The sequence below is a fragment of the Furipterus horrens genome, unplaced genomic scaffold, assembly GCF_987537825.1.
Source record: "Furipterus horrens unplaced genomic scaffold, mFurHor1.1.pri manual_scaffold_6, whole genome shotgun sequence".
NCBI lineage: Eukaryota > Metazoa > Chordata > Mammalia > Chiroptera > Furipteridae > Furipterus > Furipterus horrens.
Window position 1 is genome coordinate 28,001,185 of NW_028327176.1, and position 21,667 is coordinate 28,022,851.

Consider the following 21,667-nt stretch of genomic DNA (forward strand, 5'->3'; position numbering starts at 1 on the left):
TTTGAAAGTCTCATGAAATCTTTGCTGTCTGATATTTTTCTTAATTTGCTTTTTGTAATCTGGAACAGTTTAAGAGGGAGAAGAAATAGAACAATGAGAAGTAAAATCATGTTGCTCTGAACTTCTTGCCATAGCGAATTGAAAAACTGTTAGGATTAGAAACAGCAGTTATTTTATTCCTGGGCTTCTTTGCTGGATTTAAATAGGTGATCTCTGTCGGTATGTTTGAAATTGGTCTTGTAGTAAAATGGTCAGGCATAAAATCATGACAAAGTCCAAGGTACCTTTAGCCCTTGTTTCATCATCCAGGTAGGTAGTCAAATGCAGATAGGACATGAACTCCCATGTGATTTTAGCAAATTAGCTGAAAAATTCATTGTTATGGTCCAGGGGGGAATTCTTTTACCTTCAATATTAAGCTTTTAATGGACCCAAGCAGGTAACTAGTGACGTGTTCTTTACACAGACCTCTAGAACTTTAGGGTTTGCTTCTCTCTTCTTCCAAATTTATGAAGACCTGAAGTTTTTAAAAGCCATGGAAGCATTGTAAAAAGGGACAAACTGATAACAAACACACATGGTTGGATCTGAGAAACATGCTCAGTGAAAGAAGCCAGATACAAAGAAAGGAGTGCATACTGTATGATTCTATACACAATGAAATTCTAGGTCTGGGGAAACTGGTCTACTGACAGTGCATCAGTGGTTGCCTAAATCTAGGTGATGGCGAGATGGACTTCAAAGGGGCATGAGGGAATTTTTTCGAGTCATAGAAATGTTATGTATCTTTATTGTGGTGGTTACACAGGTGTATATATTGTCAGAACTCATTGCATTGTATACATAACATGGGTGCGTTTTATTATATGTAAAACAACAAAAGCGAGGGATCTTCAACAACACTTGGACAGTACAATGGAATTTTATGGATTGGACTCTCATCTGAGATTTTCATAGTGAATTGGCCTTTCTCTCTTTTTCTACAGTAAAGCTGTTTAACACTAGTGATAGCCCTTGATGTGACTGAAGGGACTTATACATAAAAGACAGTATTTCAGATAAATGCAGTGATTTTACTACATTTGAAATATAAGCAAATGTGTGTGTATGTATTCAACTAAAATGTTCTAATAATGTCTAGTTCAATAAGTTTTTTTTTCCAGAAAGCCATTTAAAGACTTTCAGAAATGAAAAAACTAATGAAGAATATTTAAATACAGTTGAGCCTAGTTGGAAAAACTCAAGAGTTGGGGATATTATCCATAGGATAATCATTCTCTATAAACATCAGATGTTTTCTGGTCTGTCAACTTAATATAGATAGTTGATCCTGGGATATAAACTGTAATTTTTTTTCCATTTGAATGCATTGAATTTTATTTATGTATTAGGGTTGTTTATGATGGACTATGGTATGCCTTGTGGATTCTAATGATAATGATAGCTAATACTTTTAAAGCACTTTATGCCAGGCACTGACCTTACTCAGCATTATCTTGTTTACTTACTCCAACAGCTCTGATAATGGGTGCTTTTATTACTCTTATCTTTATTCATTTATTTTAGAGAGAAGGGAAGGGAGGAAGAAAGTGAAGGAGAGAAACATCAATCAGTTGCCTCTTGTACTCCCCCAAGCAGGGGTCTGGCCTGCAACCCAGGCATGTGCCTGACCAGGAATCAAACCACTGACCTTCCAGTCTGCAGAACAATACCCAAACCACTGAGCCACATCAGTTAGGGTGTAAAGAAGTCTTGAAAGGGAGAGTGGTGATTTAAAAGCCAGGGCCTGATTTGGGGTTTCTGCAAATTCTGTGACTCATGCCAAATGGATCTTTGATACCCAAGAATTTGGTGTTTCTAGCTTTGACAGTCCATGGTGGATCTAAGCTAATGGTCCTGGTGGCCATTGGGAATGAAGTTTATGCCATTCCCAGTGCCAGTCTTCCAACATTTTGGCGCTTTGCCCTTAGAACACCCTTGCCTGTTTTCTTCTTCATCCTCACTCAAAACTTACTTTATGTCATTGTCGTAAGTTGGATTCCTCTGGAAGGCTTCATGGGAACAATACTCCCTGAATTCTTGTGTGTTCATAGAGTTTGTTTACACTTTTATACTTAGAAGTCAGTTGCTGGATGTAAAATGGTAAATATTTTCTTCCTTTGCATATATATATATATTTGTAAATCCTCAACTGCGCCACAAGCAGATCAAACCCACAGCCCAAGTATGTGTCCTGACCAGGAATCAAACCCACAACCTTATGGTGTACACGATAACACTCCAACTAACTGAGCCACTCGGCCAGGTCTTCCCTTGCGTATCTTAAATATTGTTGTTTTCTGGCATAAAGATTTGCTGCCAAAGTTTGACGACAGTCTGGTAGAGCCTGAATACACAGTTCAGATAGCCATGTAGTCTCATTTTTATAGCACACTATACATATCCAAACAGTGATAGGTTTTTGTTTTTCTCATTAAATTTGCAGCTAAAAAAATAACCACTGACAACAGCTATTTCTATTTTATGACCTACCTTATCCTTATGGAAGGGCTAATTTGAATTTTTTAGCTACACTTTTGAGTTAGAACAAGAACATCTAAATTATTCTCATATCTGGTAAACCTTATTTACCACAAATTAATTTCACAAAATCTGTGACTTAATTTGTTTTCATAATTAATCTAAAGTTATACTTTTCAACCTATATGTAGTATTTGTTAATCAACAAATATGTTTCCTTTAAATTTGTTTTGCCCTAGGTTTTTTCATTTCTAAACACCATTTTATTACCTTTATAACTGGCTTTTTTTTAATTCAAAGAAACATGTTTCATATTTTTTAATAAGAAAATAAGATTAAGTTTATTTTACTGATTTATTGAGTAGTCTGTTCAGCTCAGTAAATGTACCTTTATATTTAACAGTTTTTTAAAATTAATGTGCACAGTTTAAAAAACAAATTGTATAAAAAGCATATAATGAGGAAGTATAAAAAGCATATAATGAGGAAAACAAATACTGCTATCCAGAAAAAAACCATTTTTGGTAACATCTGTGGGTTCTTCTGTTAATTATATTAACAAAAATGTTTATACAACTATCTAATGATCCTTTAAGTTAGATATTATCATTTAATCTTCTGCTGTGGAATGTCTTTAGAATTTTCTAGTTTTGCTGATGAGAAGTCCCATGCCATTTGGACTCTTTTATTTTTGTGTCAAAGACTTTCCAGCCCCATTCTTACCCCAAAAAGCTTTTTTTTTTTTTAATAAACTTTTTTGGGGGGGGGGGCATTTTATTTGCACATATGTATTACATCCCTAGAAAAAGAATCCCAGGATGTTCCCTCCTGTGTGTTTTTGTCTTGCTTCTTCATGGTCCATGATGCCCGCTGAGGTTGTCAGTACAATGAAACCAAACTGACGGGATGGAAGCAGGTTGTTTTGCCATTTTTCCAGATCTTTGAGTTGCACATCAAATCTGGGGCTGATTACTCCACACTTGTTCAACCTGCCCGTGAGGTTCACAACAATTTTCCCAGCTCTGTGGTCATCAATAATTTTAAATTCGCCAGTGTAGCCATGTTTCATCATCAGAGTTAGAAACCGGACAATGACTTTGGAGCATGGCCTGATAAGAACCTGGCACTTGCCTCTCTTTTCATCATTGTTGATACTCTTGAGAGCATCGGCCAGGACATTTATGCACACCATTATGGCGGCACGGAAAGATGGCGGAAAGAGTTTAATAAACTTTTTATTGTGGTTAAAAACACATAAAATTTACTATCATGACCTCTCCTAAATGTACAGTAGTGTTATGTGTAATAACATTGTTGTGTAACAGATCTCCTGAACTTTTTCATTCCGCAGACTGAAACTACACCCATTAAGTAACAGCTTGCCTTTATCTCCTCCCCTCAGCCCTTGGTAGCCCCCTTTCTACTTTTTGTTTTTATAAATTTGACAACTTTAGATATCTCATATAAATGGAACCATACAATATTTGTCTTTTTTGTGACAGGCTTATTTCATTAACATAATGTTCTCAAGGTTCATCCATGTTGTAGCATGCAACAGAATTTCCTTTTTAAGTCCAAATTCATTGTTTGTATATACCACTTTGTTTTTTCATTCATCATTTGTCATTGGACACTTGAATTGCTTTCATGTTTTGGCTGTTGTAAATAATTCTACTATGAATGTGGGTATATGAATATCTTTTCTAGACATTTCAATTCTTTTGGGAATGGGATTGCTGGATCATATGGTAGCTCCATTTTTATTTTTATTTATTTATTTATTTATTTATTTATTTATTTTTTGAGAAATCACTATATTATCCCCAAAATCCGAGTTCTGAACTTGTTTAGGAGTCTGTCCTCGCTTGTAATTGCTACTTGCATAATCTAAACTGTGGATCCTTCCATTCTGCTTTGTTAATCACCATGTATCCATCTGTTTTCCACCTTCCAAAGATTTTTGATATCTCTACCCAATTATGGTGCACCTTTTCTCTTTCCTGAGTTTTCATTGTTGTTTTATACTTTAAAATAATTCCTTAACTAACATTTTGAATGGTGCATTCGGAGGGATGAGTGATAAATGGCTGCTTCATCTGTTTTGAACTAGAAAATCCTTTATCATGTGGGTTAATATATCAACATGAATGAGAATTTTCACTATAAAAATATTCACTAAAGAATTAGATGCCAATAGGACATTTGTTGATGTGTAGATCATTATTTGGCAATGACATAGAGACATTTAAATATATTGGATTTTGATAAAATACTGCAACTTTTAATCTCATGTCTTGTTTTTTATGGCACTTAAAGCTTTTCCCTTTGCTTGGTTCCATTTTTAAAAGCTTTTTTTTTTTCTTTTGTTTTGAAAGTAATTTTAAAGAACTTTTAGTTTAGTAGGCAGATAAACTTAAATGAGTTGATCTTTTATATATAAGTGTTAGACTAGGCATCTGTTAAAAACAGAAGTGACATTCATTTTGGCTAAACAGTTTCTGTTCTGCATATGTGTTTACATAGCTTTTTCACACTCCATAAATTGAACAGAACAAGTACTCATATTTTTGGATTGACTAAATCTTACTGTAAGATTTGTCAAGGAAATGGGTATTAATGACCATTAAATAGTAAGAGAAATTGGTGCAGGAGTATTGTGTTGGAATGAAATTTTACCGAGACATGAATTTTGTATCAGTATATGCAGCTTTTTGAACAGAATGAACTATATTCTGCAGCATGAAAATTTAAGTTGATTCTTGACATAAGGATCCATGTGCCTATCATCACGATTTAATAGACACTAACTTTTGCTATATTTGCTTCATATTGCTCTCAAAAAGAAAATGTTACCTATTTTATCTAAATATTATCACTCCATCTCTTCTTCCCTGGAAATAATTTATGATCAAATTGGTCTTGATAGTAGTTTTAGTTTTTATACTAAAGCATGTTTTTAATACTTTTGCTGTATATTCACACATGTAAACTAATTATTGTTTTGTAAAATTTGTAATTTTACATAAATAGCATCACACCTTAGCTTTGTGTTTGAGATTTATTCATGGTGATAAATGCAGATGTGATCCATACTTTTAACTTCTTTAGAATGTTATATTGCACCAGCCTCATTGTATGCTTCTCCTTTTGTATAGATGGGCATTTCTCTAGGGTGGGTACTCTTATAACCAGAAAATTCTACAGGAAGTTATGTGCATCTATCTTTACCAGCTGTTATTCTTGAGTTTTGTGATGCTCTTCTGGTCCTTGATTCTCTCTGTGTGACCTGCCTCTCTCTCGGGCGCACGTGCTCACTCTCTCTGGAAACTTTCAGGGTTTTTATTTTAACAGTATTTTGAAATTTCAGTTACCTTTTTGTTGTTGTGGTTCTACTTTCAGTTTTCCTAGACACTTTTAATCACTTATGTTTTAGTGCTGGGAAATTTTTTCGAATTATGTCTTTGACAAATTTTTTCTCTTTGCCATTCTTGTTCTTTCTGAAATATCTTAGTTGGGCGTTCTACTCTGAACTGATCCTAAAACTTTCTTAGTTGTATTCTCCCATGTTGAGTCTCTTTCATTTGAGGACGAGGGTTGTTTTTCCAACTTGATTTTGTAACCTTTTATTTTAAAAGGTTGTTCCTCATTTTAGATCATAAGAGCACTTTTCCTCTGAAAAACATTTTTCTACCTCATTCTTGTTTCATGAATACAGTGCTCTTATTTCTTTGGGGGGATTTTATTTATTTATTTGTTTTTGCTACTCTGCACTAGTTTTTCTGATTTGTGTTTTGATTTAATTATGCTTTTCATGTTGGATGTTTTCCTTTAATGTCTGGTAATATTTGTGTGACTATTCATGTTGAAGCTTAGAAAGCTTTTATGAATGGTCAAGGACTGTCATTTGGTAGGCCTTCCCATATGTAGGGTGACCTGACCTTTTATTTTTTTTTCTTTTCAGTGTTCCTGTATGTAAGTAAGCTGAAAGTACTTTCTCCCGTACTATTGAATTTCCTCAGAGTAGTAAAACTGTTGCCTGCCTTAGGTTTATAGAATTTCTGAAAGTTGAGTTGGAAAGAAGGCTGAGGGTTTCAGCATTCATTATGCAAATTTATAGCTTAACTCTGGTTTTCAGTAAGGCTTCTTATCCTGGCTGCCCCTAAATCCAGAATCTTTATAGGTCAGCCTTTTCAAAGTAAACTTCTGGTCTTTTGCTATATGTGGTAGTTTTAATACATGTCTCAAATTCTTTTTTAATTTTCCTCTGTGAGAGGTCAGGCCTGTGTCCTCTATCCTTGAATGTGGACTAGCCTAGTGACTTTCTTGTAACTGACTGTAGCACTGGTGACATTCAGGAAAAAGGCCAGGTAGTTTCTGCCTGGTTCCCTTGGGACATTCCCTCTGGGGAAAGCCAGGTGCCATGTATTGAATCAGAAGTCTGACTACCCCAAGGTTGTCAAACTGGAGAGACCACATGCAGGCTCTCCTCAGCTCAGTTAAGTCCCTGCTGAATTCCTAGCAAACAGCCTCCCATATGCTGCCAGTCATTAAATGAGTTTTCAGGTGCATATTTCCCCAGCCAAAATCTGAGAAACTCCCAAGTGGGAACTGCTCAGTTCAGCCTTATAACGAATGAGTCAGTATTGATACGTTATTAACTAAAGGCCATGTTTATTCAGGGTTTTTTTGTTTGTTTTTTACCTAATTTTTATTTTTCCTTACAGTATCCCATTTAGGCTATGCTACATTATATTAAGTTATGTCGCCTTAGGACCCTTGTGATTGTGGGAGTTGCCTGAACTTTCCTTGTTTTTTAGGACCTTGATAATTTTGAAGAGTACCAGTCAGATATTTTATAGAATGTCTATTAGGATTTGTCTGCTGCTTTCCTTATGATTAGACTGGGGCTTGGGGAAGAAAACCATAGAGATGAAGTGCTATTTTCATCATATTATATCAAGAGAACATACTGTGAACATGATTTTGACTGTTGATGTTGACGTTGATTACCTGGCTGAGATAAGGTGTGTCTGGATTCTCCACTGTGAAGTTATTTACTCCTTTCCCCCTTCCTTTTTGTGCTCTTTGGAAAAGGTGTGTCTAATGCCCAGTCTGAGGTATGGAAAATTTGGTCCCCCTATTGAAGTGTGGAGTATTGACCTAAGTTATTTGGAATTTTTATGCACTGGAGATGTGTCTGTTCTGTCCCATTCTTTATTTTAATCCAGGTGGACTCATGGATATTTATTTTATACTTTGGGTTATAATTCAATACTACTTTGTTTTATTGCTTTATTTATTTTGTTGTTATTTTTTATTTAACATAATCTAAGAGTGGTGAATTAGGTTTATTCTGTTTTTGGTCCTCTCCTCTAGTATGGTTTTGACATTGTGTTACTTGGTTTATCACAACACTTAAATTTTCTTTGTGGATTATATTTCTTTTAAATTGGAAATGCCCTGCCTCCTGAATATGACCTAAATTTGCTATTAATTTCTTGACCATGATTTCTTTTTTCTTTTTTATTGCATTAGTTGCCCTTAGCTTTTTATCTTTCATATTCAACCTTTCTGAGTCTATTGTGGGTGATTTTTAAAAATGTAACATGTAGCGCTGGCCAGGTGTCTCAGTTGATTGGAGTGTCATCCCACTACATCAAAGGGCTTTCGGTTCCATCACAGTCAGGGTGCGTACAAGAGGCAGCAGATCTCTGTTTCTCTTACATCGATGGTTTTCTCTCCCTTTCTCTCTCTAAAATTTATAGACATACCAGATGAGGATTTAAAAATAAATAAAATGTAGCATGTAGATGGATGGGTTCTGTTTTGGAAATTATTTTTTTAAATAGATGAGCCTTCTTAGTTTCCTTTGCTTTCTCTTTTTAATGTATGAAAATTTAAAATATGTTTTATTGTCTTTCTTTTGGGAATGTTTTTTCTTTCTGTGACTTAGACACTTTATATCTATTTCTTTAATGGCTACCTTTATAATTATGTAATAAACTGAAATTCTATCTTAATGATATCTGAAAGATGTGGCAATTAGTTTATTACTACAATTTCCTACTTTACCTTCTACCGCCTGCTTTTGAGTCTTTAATTAACTTTAATTAATATACCTGTTACTTTATTTAATTAAATAAATTTCCCCATGAAAGAAGAAATTCACACATGTATGCTATCTTTACCTTCACCTCTTTCCTGTACCTTCCAGTAGTGTTAGTTATTTTATTATTTCTACTTGATTGTGATTTATGTTTAGTCATTTTTCATTTTGCTGAATTTACTCTTAAAATATCTATGATGAGGTCTGTCCTGAAAAAGTCCAGCCATTGTTGATATAATGAAAACAGTTTGTGCAACATTGATGTAACCTGGAAGCCAAGGAGAGTGGACCAGAATGCGCATGCATGAGCAGTGATGACTTCACTGTACTAGTCATGGGGGCGGTAAATGCCATTGAGTGAGCATGTGTACTGTGTGACTGCTGCATTCAAAATGACTGAGCGAGTAGAGCAACAAATCTGCATCAGATTTTGCATTAAGCTTGAAACTGTTCAGATAATTCAAACATCCACAGTTATGGGCTACTGGTGATTGGCAGCTTCATAATGACAACATGCCCACTCATGCATCATGTCTCGTGCAGTTTTTTTTTTTTTTTTTTTTTTTTTTTATGTATTTTAATAGCAAACTTACAGGAACAGCACAGAAGACAGAACATTAAAAACATGTACTTGCATGTAGGACAACTCAGAAAAGTATAGCGAATGGATGGACTCTACTGGATGATAAGAATGCTACAAACCCCATTTAGTTGCCATCAATAAATTTACTTGTTTTAAAAAAATCCAAATGCTGGCTTGTCCAGAAAAATTTAACAGGTTTATTATATTGTTATAAAGTTGAACTGCTGAAACTTGTTCACTGAAGCATCTTGACTTGCATTAATGCTTTATATCCCCACATTTATATTTAAAAAATTCATACACAAATGAAAATGGAAAAACTGCCAATACCTGATTTCTGTCCCTTGTTTTCCACTTGGAATCATATACTTAGGTACCTTTTGACCCCATGGAAAAAAGATATCTAACGTTCAGAACTACCTGGCTGGGTGGATCAGTTCGTTGGAGTGTCGTCCCATGTACCGAACAGTTGCAGTCGATCTCTGGTCAGGGCAGGTATAGGAGGCGGCACCTGATGGATGTTTCTGTCTCAGGTCTTTTTTTTTTTTTCTTTTTTCCTGTCTCTCCTTCCCTTCTTCCCCTTCCTCTTTCTCTAAATCAGTTTTAAGAAAATAATATCCTCAGGTGAGGATTGAAAAAAAAAAATTTCAGTATTAATAGCACTGTAATGAACATCATTATGCACAAGATTTTTCTTTTTTGATCTGTTATGGTGAATTACATTACTGATTTCCAAATTGTAAGAACAGTGTTGTGCAGAGAACCATGAGGAGGCAGCGAGCAGACAAAAGAAGTTTATTCAGGGAATTAGCAAGCAGGGAGAGGAAGCCCTGCCCCAAATGGCCTGACTCCAGGCTCTTAGGGAAGGAGGGGGTTGTTTTATAGGGGGAAGTAAAAAGAAACTATTGAATTCAGTCATTGTCTTGCAGCTGTGAGTCTGAGGGCTGATCAAGGCCAAACGGAGCTCGGGTTGATGCACCCCACTATCATGGGAAACTCCCAGACAGCTGCAAGCAGGCAGGGGGAGGGGGAACGGAACAGCGTGGGAACTAAGGCTGTCACAAATATATAACCATTTTTCTATTTGCTATAGAGGATTTTTTTTAAATATGCTGATTCTTTTTGTTTAATCTTTTAAAATAATATAGTATTTATGTACAATTTGGTTTATTTAAGATAACTTCTTAGAAGTAGGGTACTGGGTCAAAGTTCTAATTATTATATAATTTGTTATTTTTAGGATCCTAGCACGACTGTCAAAATCACAGGTGGAAAGATTTTTCAAAGCCAGTTTATAATCCTTGCCAACACATAGGTTGGTATAAAGTGTTATATGTACTGAGGCTTACTGTTACTTTAATTTTTTTAAATAAACTTCTAATTTTGTAGTAATTTTAGACTTCAAGCTAGTTATAAGCTAGTTCAGGTAGTTACCATATACTCCTCTAAACTGGTTTTCTTACATTACTATGGGGTATTTGTCTAAACTAAGAAACTAACATTGATACTATTCTATTAATTAAACTCCAGACTCTGGATTTCACCAGTTTTTCTATTAATTATCTTTTTCTGTGCCAGGACCCAATTTGGGTACCACGTTACATTTAGTTCCCTTGCTTTTTGAGCCTCCAAACATTTATGTAACTATTTTGATTTTAAAATATAAAAAAAAGAATTTTTTATATAAAAATAATTTTTTAATGCATTAACCACTTAAGCCTTGAGATGGGAATGCTATTTGATGTAAATGACATAATGTACATCAATTTTTTAATATAAAGCCTAGCATACATAGCTCACAAAAAAATCTTAAGTATTGTTATTATTGCTATTTATATTACTTTTTAGTCAAAATAACGGAAACCTTTGGGGAAAAAATCTTGTCTGTGGGCCTAAATCATCCCTGACACCACCTCATCCTTTTTTGTTAGGAAGCAGATGGGATTGACAGATTGTGCTCTTTTTAAGCAATGTTTGCCAGTGTCCATGTGGCTCATCTAAAGAAGTATGCCAACTGGGGAAAGGAGAAGGGGAATTTTGCAGTATCTGAATGTCTTTTGTTGAAATTTTATGATTTGGTTTGTCTATAGAGTTTTGCCCGAAGGTTCTTTTAGAATTGTTTAGTTTTTGATATTTGTTTTTCTAAAGGGTAGAATTGAATTAATATTTGTGAAGCATTTAAACAGTGCCTGCCACAGAATGAGCACTGGGGAAGTATTTGCTTATTCCTCAGTGTCGCAAACAAGGTAAAAACATATTATGATTACTTGTTATAATAAGCCCCTGGAGCAAAAGTTAATTGAGATATGTAATAAGAGGTGAAAGGACCATTAGCCCCTTCAGGTTAGTAGTCAGCTGGTTGTCCCTGAAGGGGTTTGGTTTTTGACCAAACCTCTCTGCAGTCTGCTCCGTTGTGCTGTTGAGATGGATTCAAGCAGCTAAAGGTTCTTACCTTTGGTTGAAGGGCTGGTAAAAGCGCTAGTAGTATGTGGCATTTGTACTTATGAGGGATAGATCTTATTAAATTTCCTGCCACTGAAATTGTACCAGTTTGTTGAAAGTACCAGCAGTGTGTGTTTTTGCATAATCTCATTGAAAAAATGATTACCAAATCTTTGGTCTTTGCCAATCTGATACATGAAATGGATACTTCAATGTAGTCTTAATTTTCATTTCCTCTTATGAATGTGAGGTTGGGCATAGTTTAAGATCCATTTATGGGGGGTGTTTTTGGTCCATTGTTCTGTCATCTTGGTCATTTCCTTACTGATTTATAGGACCTTTTTATATATTAGGATATTAGCTTATGGTAGAAATGCAGTTCTTTAAGTCTTACCATGTAGTATACTGTTGTTTTACTTTAGGCTTCTTTAGTTTTTTATAATTAAACAATAACATAGTTTAAAGAACAAAATAGCTCTACAAGCTCCTCTTGGAGAAGATTCTTCAGAATCAACCATTTTGAACTCTTATGATTCTGATTCTGATTCTGATTCCAAATCTTGCACTGCTTGTTTTGTTTTTTGTTTTTTTTAAGTTTTAGGTATTATTTATCCCATCACTAAAGATGAGATTTAGCATTTTCACTCCCCTACCTCAAACATACACTGACACTCTTCCTGTTCTTGCTCATTTTCTCAAGATAGGATTACTTATTATTTCCTGTACAATTTCTTGTTTTCATTGGAGTTAGGTTTTTTGAATGTTTGATGTTCTAATCATTAATTCCTACTGTGCTGTCAGTTATCTTTTCTCTGCTTTTTTATTTATCAATTTTTAGAGAGAGAAAGGAAAGGAGGGGGAGAAAGAGACCAAGAGAGAAACTTTGATTTGTTGTTCCTCTTATTCATGCATTCATTCATTGGTTGATTCCCATGTATCAGGACAGTGTTCTAACCAACTGAACACCCGGTCTTGTTTTCTTTCTAAATGTGAAATATAGTTGTGCTTAATTGTAAACTGAGGGCAGCTTTGAAGTTCCGCGTATGTCCCTCTTGCAGTGGGATTATTGAGAACAAATCAGCCAGTCTGCTAAAAAAGGCAAGGGACCTAGAAGTTTAAAGTCAAAGGAAATTTTTTTTTTTTAAAGCTTAAGATAATTTTTCTTGTTGTTTGTCAGAATGTTGTGTCATTAAAATTAATTATTAACTAAGTGCACTATACTTAGTGTTTTTAAGAATAGTAGAATTTTGTCCATTGACTCTTTGGTGTTTTGTAACTGGAGATTAGCCTTTTTTCCTTCTCCAGCAACTATGAATCCAGTTCTTTAGATGAATGAAGTTCTTATTCCTTAGATTTTTTTTTTTTTTTTTTTAAGGGAAAAGAGAAAAAAAAGTCTGTGATATGGATCCCTTTGACCTAAGGAGTAGAAGAGATTTTGAGTGAGCTAAAGGGAGGTTTAGAAAAGCCAATGTGACATTCAGTTTTGCAGTTGTTTTAATTATATGGTGATGAGTAGTGTTAGTACTTTTTGAATGTGCACATTTGCATATATTTGACCTTATTTTGAACATTGTAGCAATATTTCAGTTTGAGTACTTGAACCCTAAGTTTCTTTTAACTGAAATTTGACTTGTTATAATATAAAGGTTGCCCAGCCTTCACCCTCATCCCCTTTCAGGTTTTGTCTGTAAGCAAACTCAAAGGTATTAGTTTTTTTATGTGGAGGCTTATTCTAGAGAAGAATATAAACTATATATACATGTCTAAATTTTGGGCCTCTAGAACTCTCCTCCAGGTTTATTCTCAGTGAAAAGCACAGTTGTTCTCACTTGGGTTGGTACTTGCTCAGGTAAGAAGGGGATTAGTTCCCAAATCCATGATTCTAAGAGAAGTAGGTAATGGACATCTCAGATGGAAATGTTGTTTTTAGGATTTCAGTGCTTCTGCTTTGTCCCGTGAAATGCTTGTGTACATACATACCAGCCACACCAAATTAATTGGGCTCTTATTATTCTTTGGTTTTTGTATATGCTGACTGATTCCTTTTCCCACTTTCATCTTTCAGGTTTCAGCCTAGTTAGGCTTTTTCCTTTGGGATATTTTTAACTTATTAGGTTGTTTTTTGACACCTTTTCTTGACATACCTGTACTTATTCAATTGTATCCCATATTACAGGGTGCCTTCATAAACTGCACTGGACTTTCTTTTTTAAATATAGTTGGTATACAGTATTATATTAGTTTCAGGTATATCTGTGCACTGGCTTTTATCTTCTACCAGACTATAATTTCCTTTAGGGAAAGGGGCATCTTATTCCTAGTACCTGATACAGTGCCTGGATTGGTAGGCAGTCAGAAAATACTTGAATGAATGAGTGTTGTACTATTGTTATATGCACTTCTATATTAATTTAATAAAAAGTATTCCAAAGTGTGAATATTTTATTGCTATATTTAATGCATTGATTATAAATGAAAAATTTTAGAATTGTTCCAGAATAGAATGCTATATAAATAAACACATGAAGCCTTTTAAGTGATTTTAAAAATGCGGTTGAAGTGATTTAGGCAAATTACTTTAATAAAAAAGATAGCCAGGAGTCCTCACTCTTTTCAGGTATGAGAACCCCTATTAAAATACTGTTTTTCAGATTCTTTATATTATAATTACTATGTACCATTGATGGAGAAAGTAAATAATAGCATGCTGCTAAGGGTTCGGTAATGTTTTCTTAAAGAAGGCAGTGGAAAAAGACGCGTAGAGAGTATTGTGTATCCAGTCTTTAGATAGCGCTTGCTATTGCATATATTCTCAGACTTCTAAAAACTCTGAAGCCCACAGAGATCAGGTATCTCTAAACTGAGTTTGCAGGATCATCCATTAGTATTAATAATTTTAAAATTGGAACTTGTATTTATTGTCTTTTATCTCAAAAAGGGCGAATTACATTTTGTATAGTGATTGCCACTGGCCTCCCCACACTGTTAGAATGTCAGATGGGCTGGTGAGAGTGCCTAAGGAAGAGTAGGATTTTCATTTCCTCATTAGTGTATGATACTGTTGTAGCAACATTGAGGTTTACATGTGATGACGTTGATTTCCATATGATCTAGTTTTAACCAAAATGTCTTTAGGAAAATGAGCAAGTAACTATAAAAGACTCATACCAAAAAAATCAGATTATGGTTATAATAAAGCACATAAAAACACACAAGATAAAAAATCCCAGTGTGAGTTCTTATTATGTGAAAACTTGATGTAATCAGATCTGAAATATCACCCTCAAAAAAAATCTGAGCTTGTCAAAGAGGATTGTTTGAAATATGGTTCTATATTTACTGTTGTTGAAACTGTGCCTTGCCTAAGTGTGCAATGTGGTTTGACATATAGCCAAATGATAGCATGAAATTTTAACATTTTAGCAAGGCATCTGAGAATAAAAAACCTTCTGAGTTCTTCCCTCAGAGATATGTGAAAAAGCCATACAATATTCAATACAGTACTTGACAGAATTTTACCCAATTTAATTGCAGATGTTTACAGGGCCCTTTGAGGTTTCTTGATGAGTAGTAAACAACAAAGTCATACCACTGGGGACCACTTGTTTTTTCCTGCCTTGGTCAAAATGACTGAAATAATTCATGTAAGGTATGGCAAAAAGTTAAAATGCATTTCTTTTTCATCGAATTCCTTTGAAACATGAGTAATAAACATTGCTAATTTGAAGACATTAGTATCAGAACAATTACACATTGTGAAATATTTGTTTTAAGGTTGATTTAAGTATAATTGTAACATACCTCCCCCTTAGTTATTGACTAAGTTGTGCTTCAGCAATACTTTTTTTTGGTGGAGGGGGAGTGAATAGTAAAAAGCAAACAGATGCTAGACAAATGTATATTCTGAGCTTAAAATGGCTTCTCTGATAAAGACAACTTTTTTGGAGACAGTCTTTTATGGAAGAAGAATCATAGTCGCTTAAGGTGAAAATCCTCACTGCATCACTCATAGGCAAATTACTGCTGCAAAGAAATTGAACCAGGAGTTTACAGAGTGCTGTTAAAGAGTGTCATCAATGTAGTTTAATTCATTTTATAAAAACAAGACCTTTCAAATATTGTGTTATTTACAGTGTTTATAAATGAGACGAGAAGTGACCAAAACAGTACATTTTATCACTTAGAGGTTTGTTGATTATCTCATAGCAAAAAGTTTTTTGCTTTTGAAGAGTTCTGGAACTTAAAATAAAAGTTGCTAATTCCTCATGAGTATGCAGAAATTTTGGATAAAAGAAAACACACACCCTCTCATACATTTTTAATCTTTTCACTTAAAGGTTACTTTTTAAGAAAGTAATTAATTATTTTAAAGAAAGTGGTGTTAGCAAAGAACAACATTTGGAAAATAACTGTTTGGAAATGGTTTTGTGATTTTTATTGGGAAGAAAGATCATCTTAGCCTTGGCCAGTGTGGCTCAGTTGGAGTGTTTGTCATGTAAATGGAAAGGTCACAGGTTTGAATACTGGTCAGGTCACATGCCTGGGTTGTGCGTTCTGTGGGTTCCTCCTGGTCAGGGTGTATAGGAGAGACAACCGATGTGTATTTCTCTCCCTCGCTCTCTCTTCCGTCCCCCTGACTCTAAAATCAATAAGCATGTTCTCAGGTGAGGATTAAAAAGAAAAGAGATCATCTATATTAATTGACAAATTTGCATAAATACTTGGGAATTTAGATATACTATGTGATGAGACATGGGTGTTCATTTTTTTACTGTTAAATTTATACATTATATATACTCTTTGATATTTTTATGATGTTTTAAAAATTAAATCGTTATGGACAACCCCAACTTTAAAATGAGATCAGTTTGAATTTTTAAAAAATGTTATTTTGCAAAAGAATGCAGTCCTTGATACATCTAGTAGGTATGCTGGTGACCTAAACTCAGTCACTCATTCCCCAGACTTTGAATCTTGAGCAGGTAACTTGCAGAGAGGAAACAGACGGAAGGCTGCTGTTGGTGTGACAGTGTTTGGCGGCTCAGTCTCAGGGGCTTTGTTTCCCTGATGGTTTTCCTAGCTGGCCTGCCAGGCTGTCTTTGGTTCTTAGGATTCTCTCTAGATTTCTATTGAAGACCCCTTCCTTCCTTTTTTATTACCAAATTAAAAACAAATTTGGAAATAGAAATTTCTGAATGAGGAGTTCTTGTGAACTTTGAACCTATTTGTTGAAATGTAGAAAAGCAGCACCTTAATTGCAAGAATATCAAGATGATGGAAAGGGCAATAGGTTGATAAATACAGTTGAGAGTTTTGTTTCATTTGTATTTAGGTATCTTTATAAGTTGTCTTTATTTTTCAGGTGAAATAGGCTTTAAAAGCAAGAATCTGAATTAAAATGTACTTAAAACTAGGCTATTAAATCATTTATCACTGTATTAAATAAGCATGTTCAAAAGTAAGCCTGTTCTGTCACATTGTTCTCAACATAAAATATAATTTTGTATTATACTTGAATGAAAAATAACATATTAAAAATCTTATCCTTTCAAAATTTTTATAAATATTTATATATAATTTATTATAATGTGCAGTGTTATATATGAAAAATTATAAAATTTCTACAATTTTAAAATAGTATATAGGGTAGTTCATGGGGATTTTACAAATAGGGATATATAATTGTATTGTAAAGTTAGGTAATAATTGTAGCTGAAAAAGATACCTCATAAAGATACCAAGATCCAAATGAAAGTAATTGATCTAGACTAGATTCTCTCAAGAAGTGATTTTTCAGTCTCCAGCAAGCTTTTTTGAAGGTCCTATTCAAGATCTACTAGGGAAAAAATATATTTGGGTATGGGGATGAGGCTATGGATTGAATCTTGATTTTGAGCAAATAAACATTTAATGGTGTTTATTAACTATGTTTCAGGTGCTGTTCTAAGCACAGTACATTAACTCATTCTTGAGGTCATACACGTAGTGAGTGTTAGGGCCAGAATAATATGTAGGAAACATACCAGGGCATGGATGTAGTGGTTTGGAGAACTACACTATAGTCCAAGCCATTTGAAATTGGAAAAGCGTTAATTCTAAAATCATAGTATACTTGGGAGGGAGGATGGTGCATGGTAGTGCTTGACAGTTCTATCTATGGATTTTAAATCTTAACAACCAGCACCGAGTAAAAGTTTTCCTAATACTACTTCATGGATTATAAAACTCAGCAATAGAAGTATGTTTTTTAGCACATCATAGAACTTAATATTTGTTTTTAACAGATTCCAAGTAACGGATTTCAGTCAATTCAAGTAAGGTTTTCAATTTGATATATAGTATAACCTTGATAAAGCCAAATATTTGTAGAATGGAGATTTTATGTCTCAATTGAATTCGGGGGTCAGCTTCAGGATCGCAGGGGGGCCGGGGAATCTCGATTATAATGCTTGCTTTTGGAAGTCTTTCTAAAACATATTGGCATACTTTTTTATTAAACAAGATGTTGTACTATTCTGAATTCAGTCATATATTGAATCCTAGAGTTATCTTATAAGTTGAGTTTTTGTTTTTTGTTTTTTTAAACTTAACCTGGTTTTGTTTCTTGGTTTTCCTTTCTCCTAGAACAGTGGTTCTCAATTTGCTGCAATATGAATCACCAGAGAGGCTTTTAAAAATACTGATATCTGGGTTCCCACTCCCTAGAGGTTCTGATTTAATTGGTCTGATGATTGTAATGTGCTAGCATTGAGAATCCATTGTTCTAGAAAAAGGATGTGCAGGGAAATTATTTTTCCCTGTTGTTCCAGTTAATTCAGATAATACTGAAAAATATACTTCGATAGGAGTTACTAGAGAACAGATGGGATATTATAGATGAATTTTCTACCAAATTTAAACATATAACACGTGTTTTGTTTCTTTTCAGATTTATTACTAAACATGGGTGCATTTTTGGATAAACCCAAAACTGAGAAACATAATGCTCATGGTGCTGGGAATGGTTTACGTTATGGCCTGAGCAGCATGCAAGGATGGAGAGTGGAAATGGAAGATGCACACACAGCTGTTGTAGGTATTCCTCACGGCTTGGAAGACTGGTCATTTTTTGCAGTTTATGATGGTCATGCTGGATCCAGAGTGGCAAATTACTGCTCAACACATTTATTAGAACACATCACTAATAATGAAGACTTTAGAGCAGCTGGAAAATCAGGATCTGCTCTGGAGCCTTCAGTGGAAAATGTCAAGAATGGTATCAGAACTGGCTTTTTGAAAATAGATGAATATATGCGTAACTTTTCAGACCTCAGAAATGGAATGGACAGGAGCGGTTCAACTGCAGTGGGAGTTATGATTTCACCTAAGCATGTCTACTTTATCAACTGTGGTGATTCACGTGCTGTTCTGTATAGGAATGGACAAGTCTGCTTTTCTACCCAGGATCACAAACCTTGCAATCCAAGGGAGAAGGAGCGAATCCAAAATGCAGGAGGCAGCGTAATGATACAGCGTGTTAATGGTTCATTAGCAGTGTCTCGTGCTCTGGGGGACTATGATTACAAGTGTGTTGATGGCAAGGGCCCAACAGAACAACTAGTTTCTCCAGAGCCTGAGGTTTATGAACTTTTAAGAGCAGAAGAAGATGAATTTATCATCTTGGCTTGTGATGGGATCTGGGATGTTATGAGTAATGAGGAGCTCTGTGAATTTGTTAAATCTAGGCTTGAGGTATCTGATGACCTGGAAAATGTGTGCAATTGGGTAGTGGACACTTGTTTACATAAGGTATGTAAGTCTTTTTGTTATAATTGAAATATCCTGTTAATTTTGAAAAGACATGGTAAGTAAAATTAAGCAAATTTAAATTTTAAAAACTTAATGTTTTCATTAGGGAAGACCTGTATATTTTTTAACTATTTTCTTTAACAGAATGAGACCTTTTTTTTTTTTTCCATTCTCACTTACCTCAGCCTTCTAATTTGAAAATTATGTTGACTAAATTTCTTTGGTATTTGTTGTCATATAAGTACTTTATGGCCTGTTGCTGTGGCAGAACATCTATACAGAATGTGACTTTTTAATTCAAGTTCTCAACATTGGCAGTAGCTGTCTTAAGCCTGATTATGAAGTAGTTTGGTAAAATATGTATATAGTACAATTCTGTACTAGATATACAAAAGATCAAGTGCCACATAAAATATTGGAAGATCCATCAGAAACATAGGTTAGGTAAAGCTTTGTGGCTTAGTTTTGAACCTAACAGGTAAGATAAAAACGAGTAAAAGTATGAGTTGTGTGTTTCTTATTGTCTAGTAAGAGACACTTTCTTCTAGCAGTAAAATCTAAAAGGAGTTTACATGTGACTATGTACTATATAACATGGTGGTTAATAGCTTTTGTAGAGGATATAAAAATTCTTTTCATATATGTAGATGTTTTTATCATTACTGATTTTAAAAAAACAAATGCTAATAGAAAATGTAATGCTATGGATTTAGATTTAGATTGGTAAAATTCTATGAATCTTAACTCGATACAGTAATAGGAAAAAGAAATCCAGATAACTTGCAATTCTCTTTAATGTCTTTAAAATATTTAGTAGTTCCAAATGGGTTTTTAAGTGTCTATATTGTAATCAATTAAAATTTTAAAGATCTGGTCAGTGCCTGGAATATGAAAGTGTTCTATGACTGATTAAAACGATGTCAAGGCAGAACTAAATTTTTGGTTGTATAAAATAAAGGTGTTGACTTATTTATTCTGTCTAGAGTAGAACTATCCTGTTTCCCCACCATATTAAGTTGCTGTAGAAAGTTTAGGCATAGCTGAAAAGTTTCTCAAGAAGGGTCTCTGAGTCTATGGAACTACCCAGGTTTTGATGAAGTATCTACTTCTTTTCCATAGAAAGGGAAGAGTCAACCTCAAAAAGAAAAGATTTACGGGATGGTATTTCTAGTCACAGCTTTTTTCTAAAAGAATTTTTAATGATGGTAGCTCTAGCTCATCTGATTTTTTAAGCACATGTTTTTTTGTTTTTTGTTTTAATTGCTCTGGATAAGTGTGAAGTATTGATTGTCAGTGATTGAAAAGTAAGTGGCCCTAAAAATGTCTTTCTCTTTGTACTCTAAATGGAGAGATTCTGACCAGCTTTTTGAGACAAATAGTAAATGAAAACAAGATTTTCTTCAATTATAAAAATAATATATGCTTGTTACAAGAAAAAATCCAGATAATACAGAATATGTAAAGATACACAAAATTTTGCTACCCACCTAAGTCGCCAATTGTATTATTGTGGTATATATCTTTGCAGTCTTTTTTGCCTGCCTCTGAATGTCTGTATCTTTTTACAAATGAGCTCATTATACTTGTTATTTTACAGTCTACTTTTTTATTCAACACTATATTGTAGAGAAATCTCCATGTTTATAAGTATTGATCTAAATCACTTTTTAAAAAGATTTTATTATTTTTAGAGAAAAGGGAAGAGAGGGAGAAAGACACGGAGAGAAACATCAATATGTGGTTGCCTCTCGTGTGCCCCCAACCGGGGCAGCCCAGGCACGTGTCCTGACTGGGAATGGAGCCAGCAACCCTTTGGTTCGCAGGCCCGCTCTCAATCCACTGAGCCACACACCAGCAAGGACGATCTAAATCATTTTCAGTGGTTGCACAGCATTCTTTTGAGTGAATGTCATGTAGTTTTGAGAGAATAACCAAGCATCTTGAAGGAGAGAAGTTTGTGTTATGGATAAAGTGCACTCTCCCTTCCGTTGCCAGGATGTTAGTTTTTAGTAATTTTGACGCCACCCTTCTGAATGTGGTGTTTAAATGGTTCTGGGGACATACTTCACTTGTTAGCTTTTACTTCAAAGTGTTTAAATGTGCCAGTTGATAGTTTTAAAAGATTCCAGACAGAGTTCTAGAATCTCAGAAATCATAAATTATACTAATATGGACAAGAGGTTGGAATATGTGAATTGATTTTAGTGGAAGTTGACCATATCATAGTT

General features: G+C 34.4%; 1 protein-coding gene and 1 pseudogene across 4 annotated transcripts in view; one reads left to right on the forward strand and one right to left on the reverse strand.

Moving 5' to 3' along the window:
• PPM1B (protein phosphatase, Mg2+/Mn2+ dependent 1B) overlaps positions 1-21,667 on the forward strand; it is a 65,803-nt gene that overhangs the window by 13,789 nt on the left and 30,347 nt on the right. For 3 of the 4 annotated variants that reach the window (XM_090281229.1, XM_090281230.1, XM_090281228.1), the window contains exon 2: positions 18,580-19,439. In XM_090281229.1, the coding sequence (XP_090137355.1) occupies positions 18,594-19,439 (846 nt within the window). In that variant the 5' untranslated portion in view covers positions 18,580-18,593. The remainder of the gene's footprint in view (positions 1-18,579; positions 19,440-21,667) is intronic. The other variant, XM_090281231.1, reaches the window with a different exon arrangement.
• Positions 3,307-3,715, reverse strand: LOC150005894 (small ribosomal subunit protein uS8 pseudogene; annotated as a pseudogene).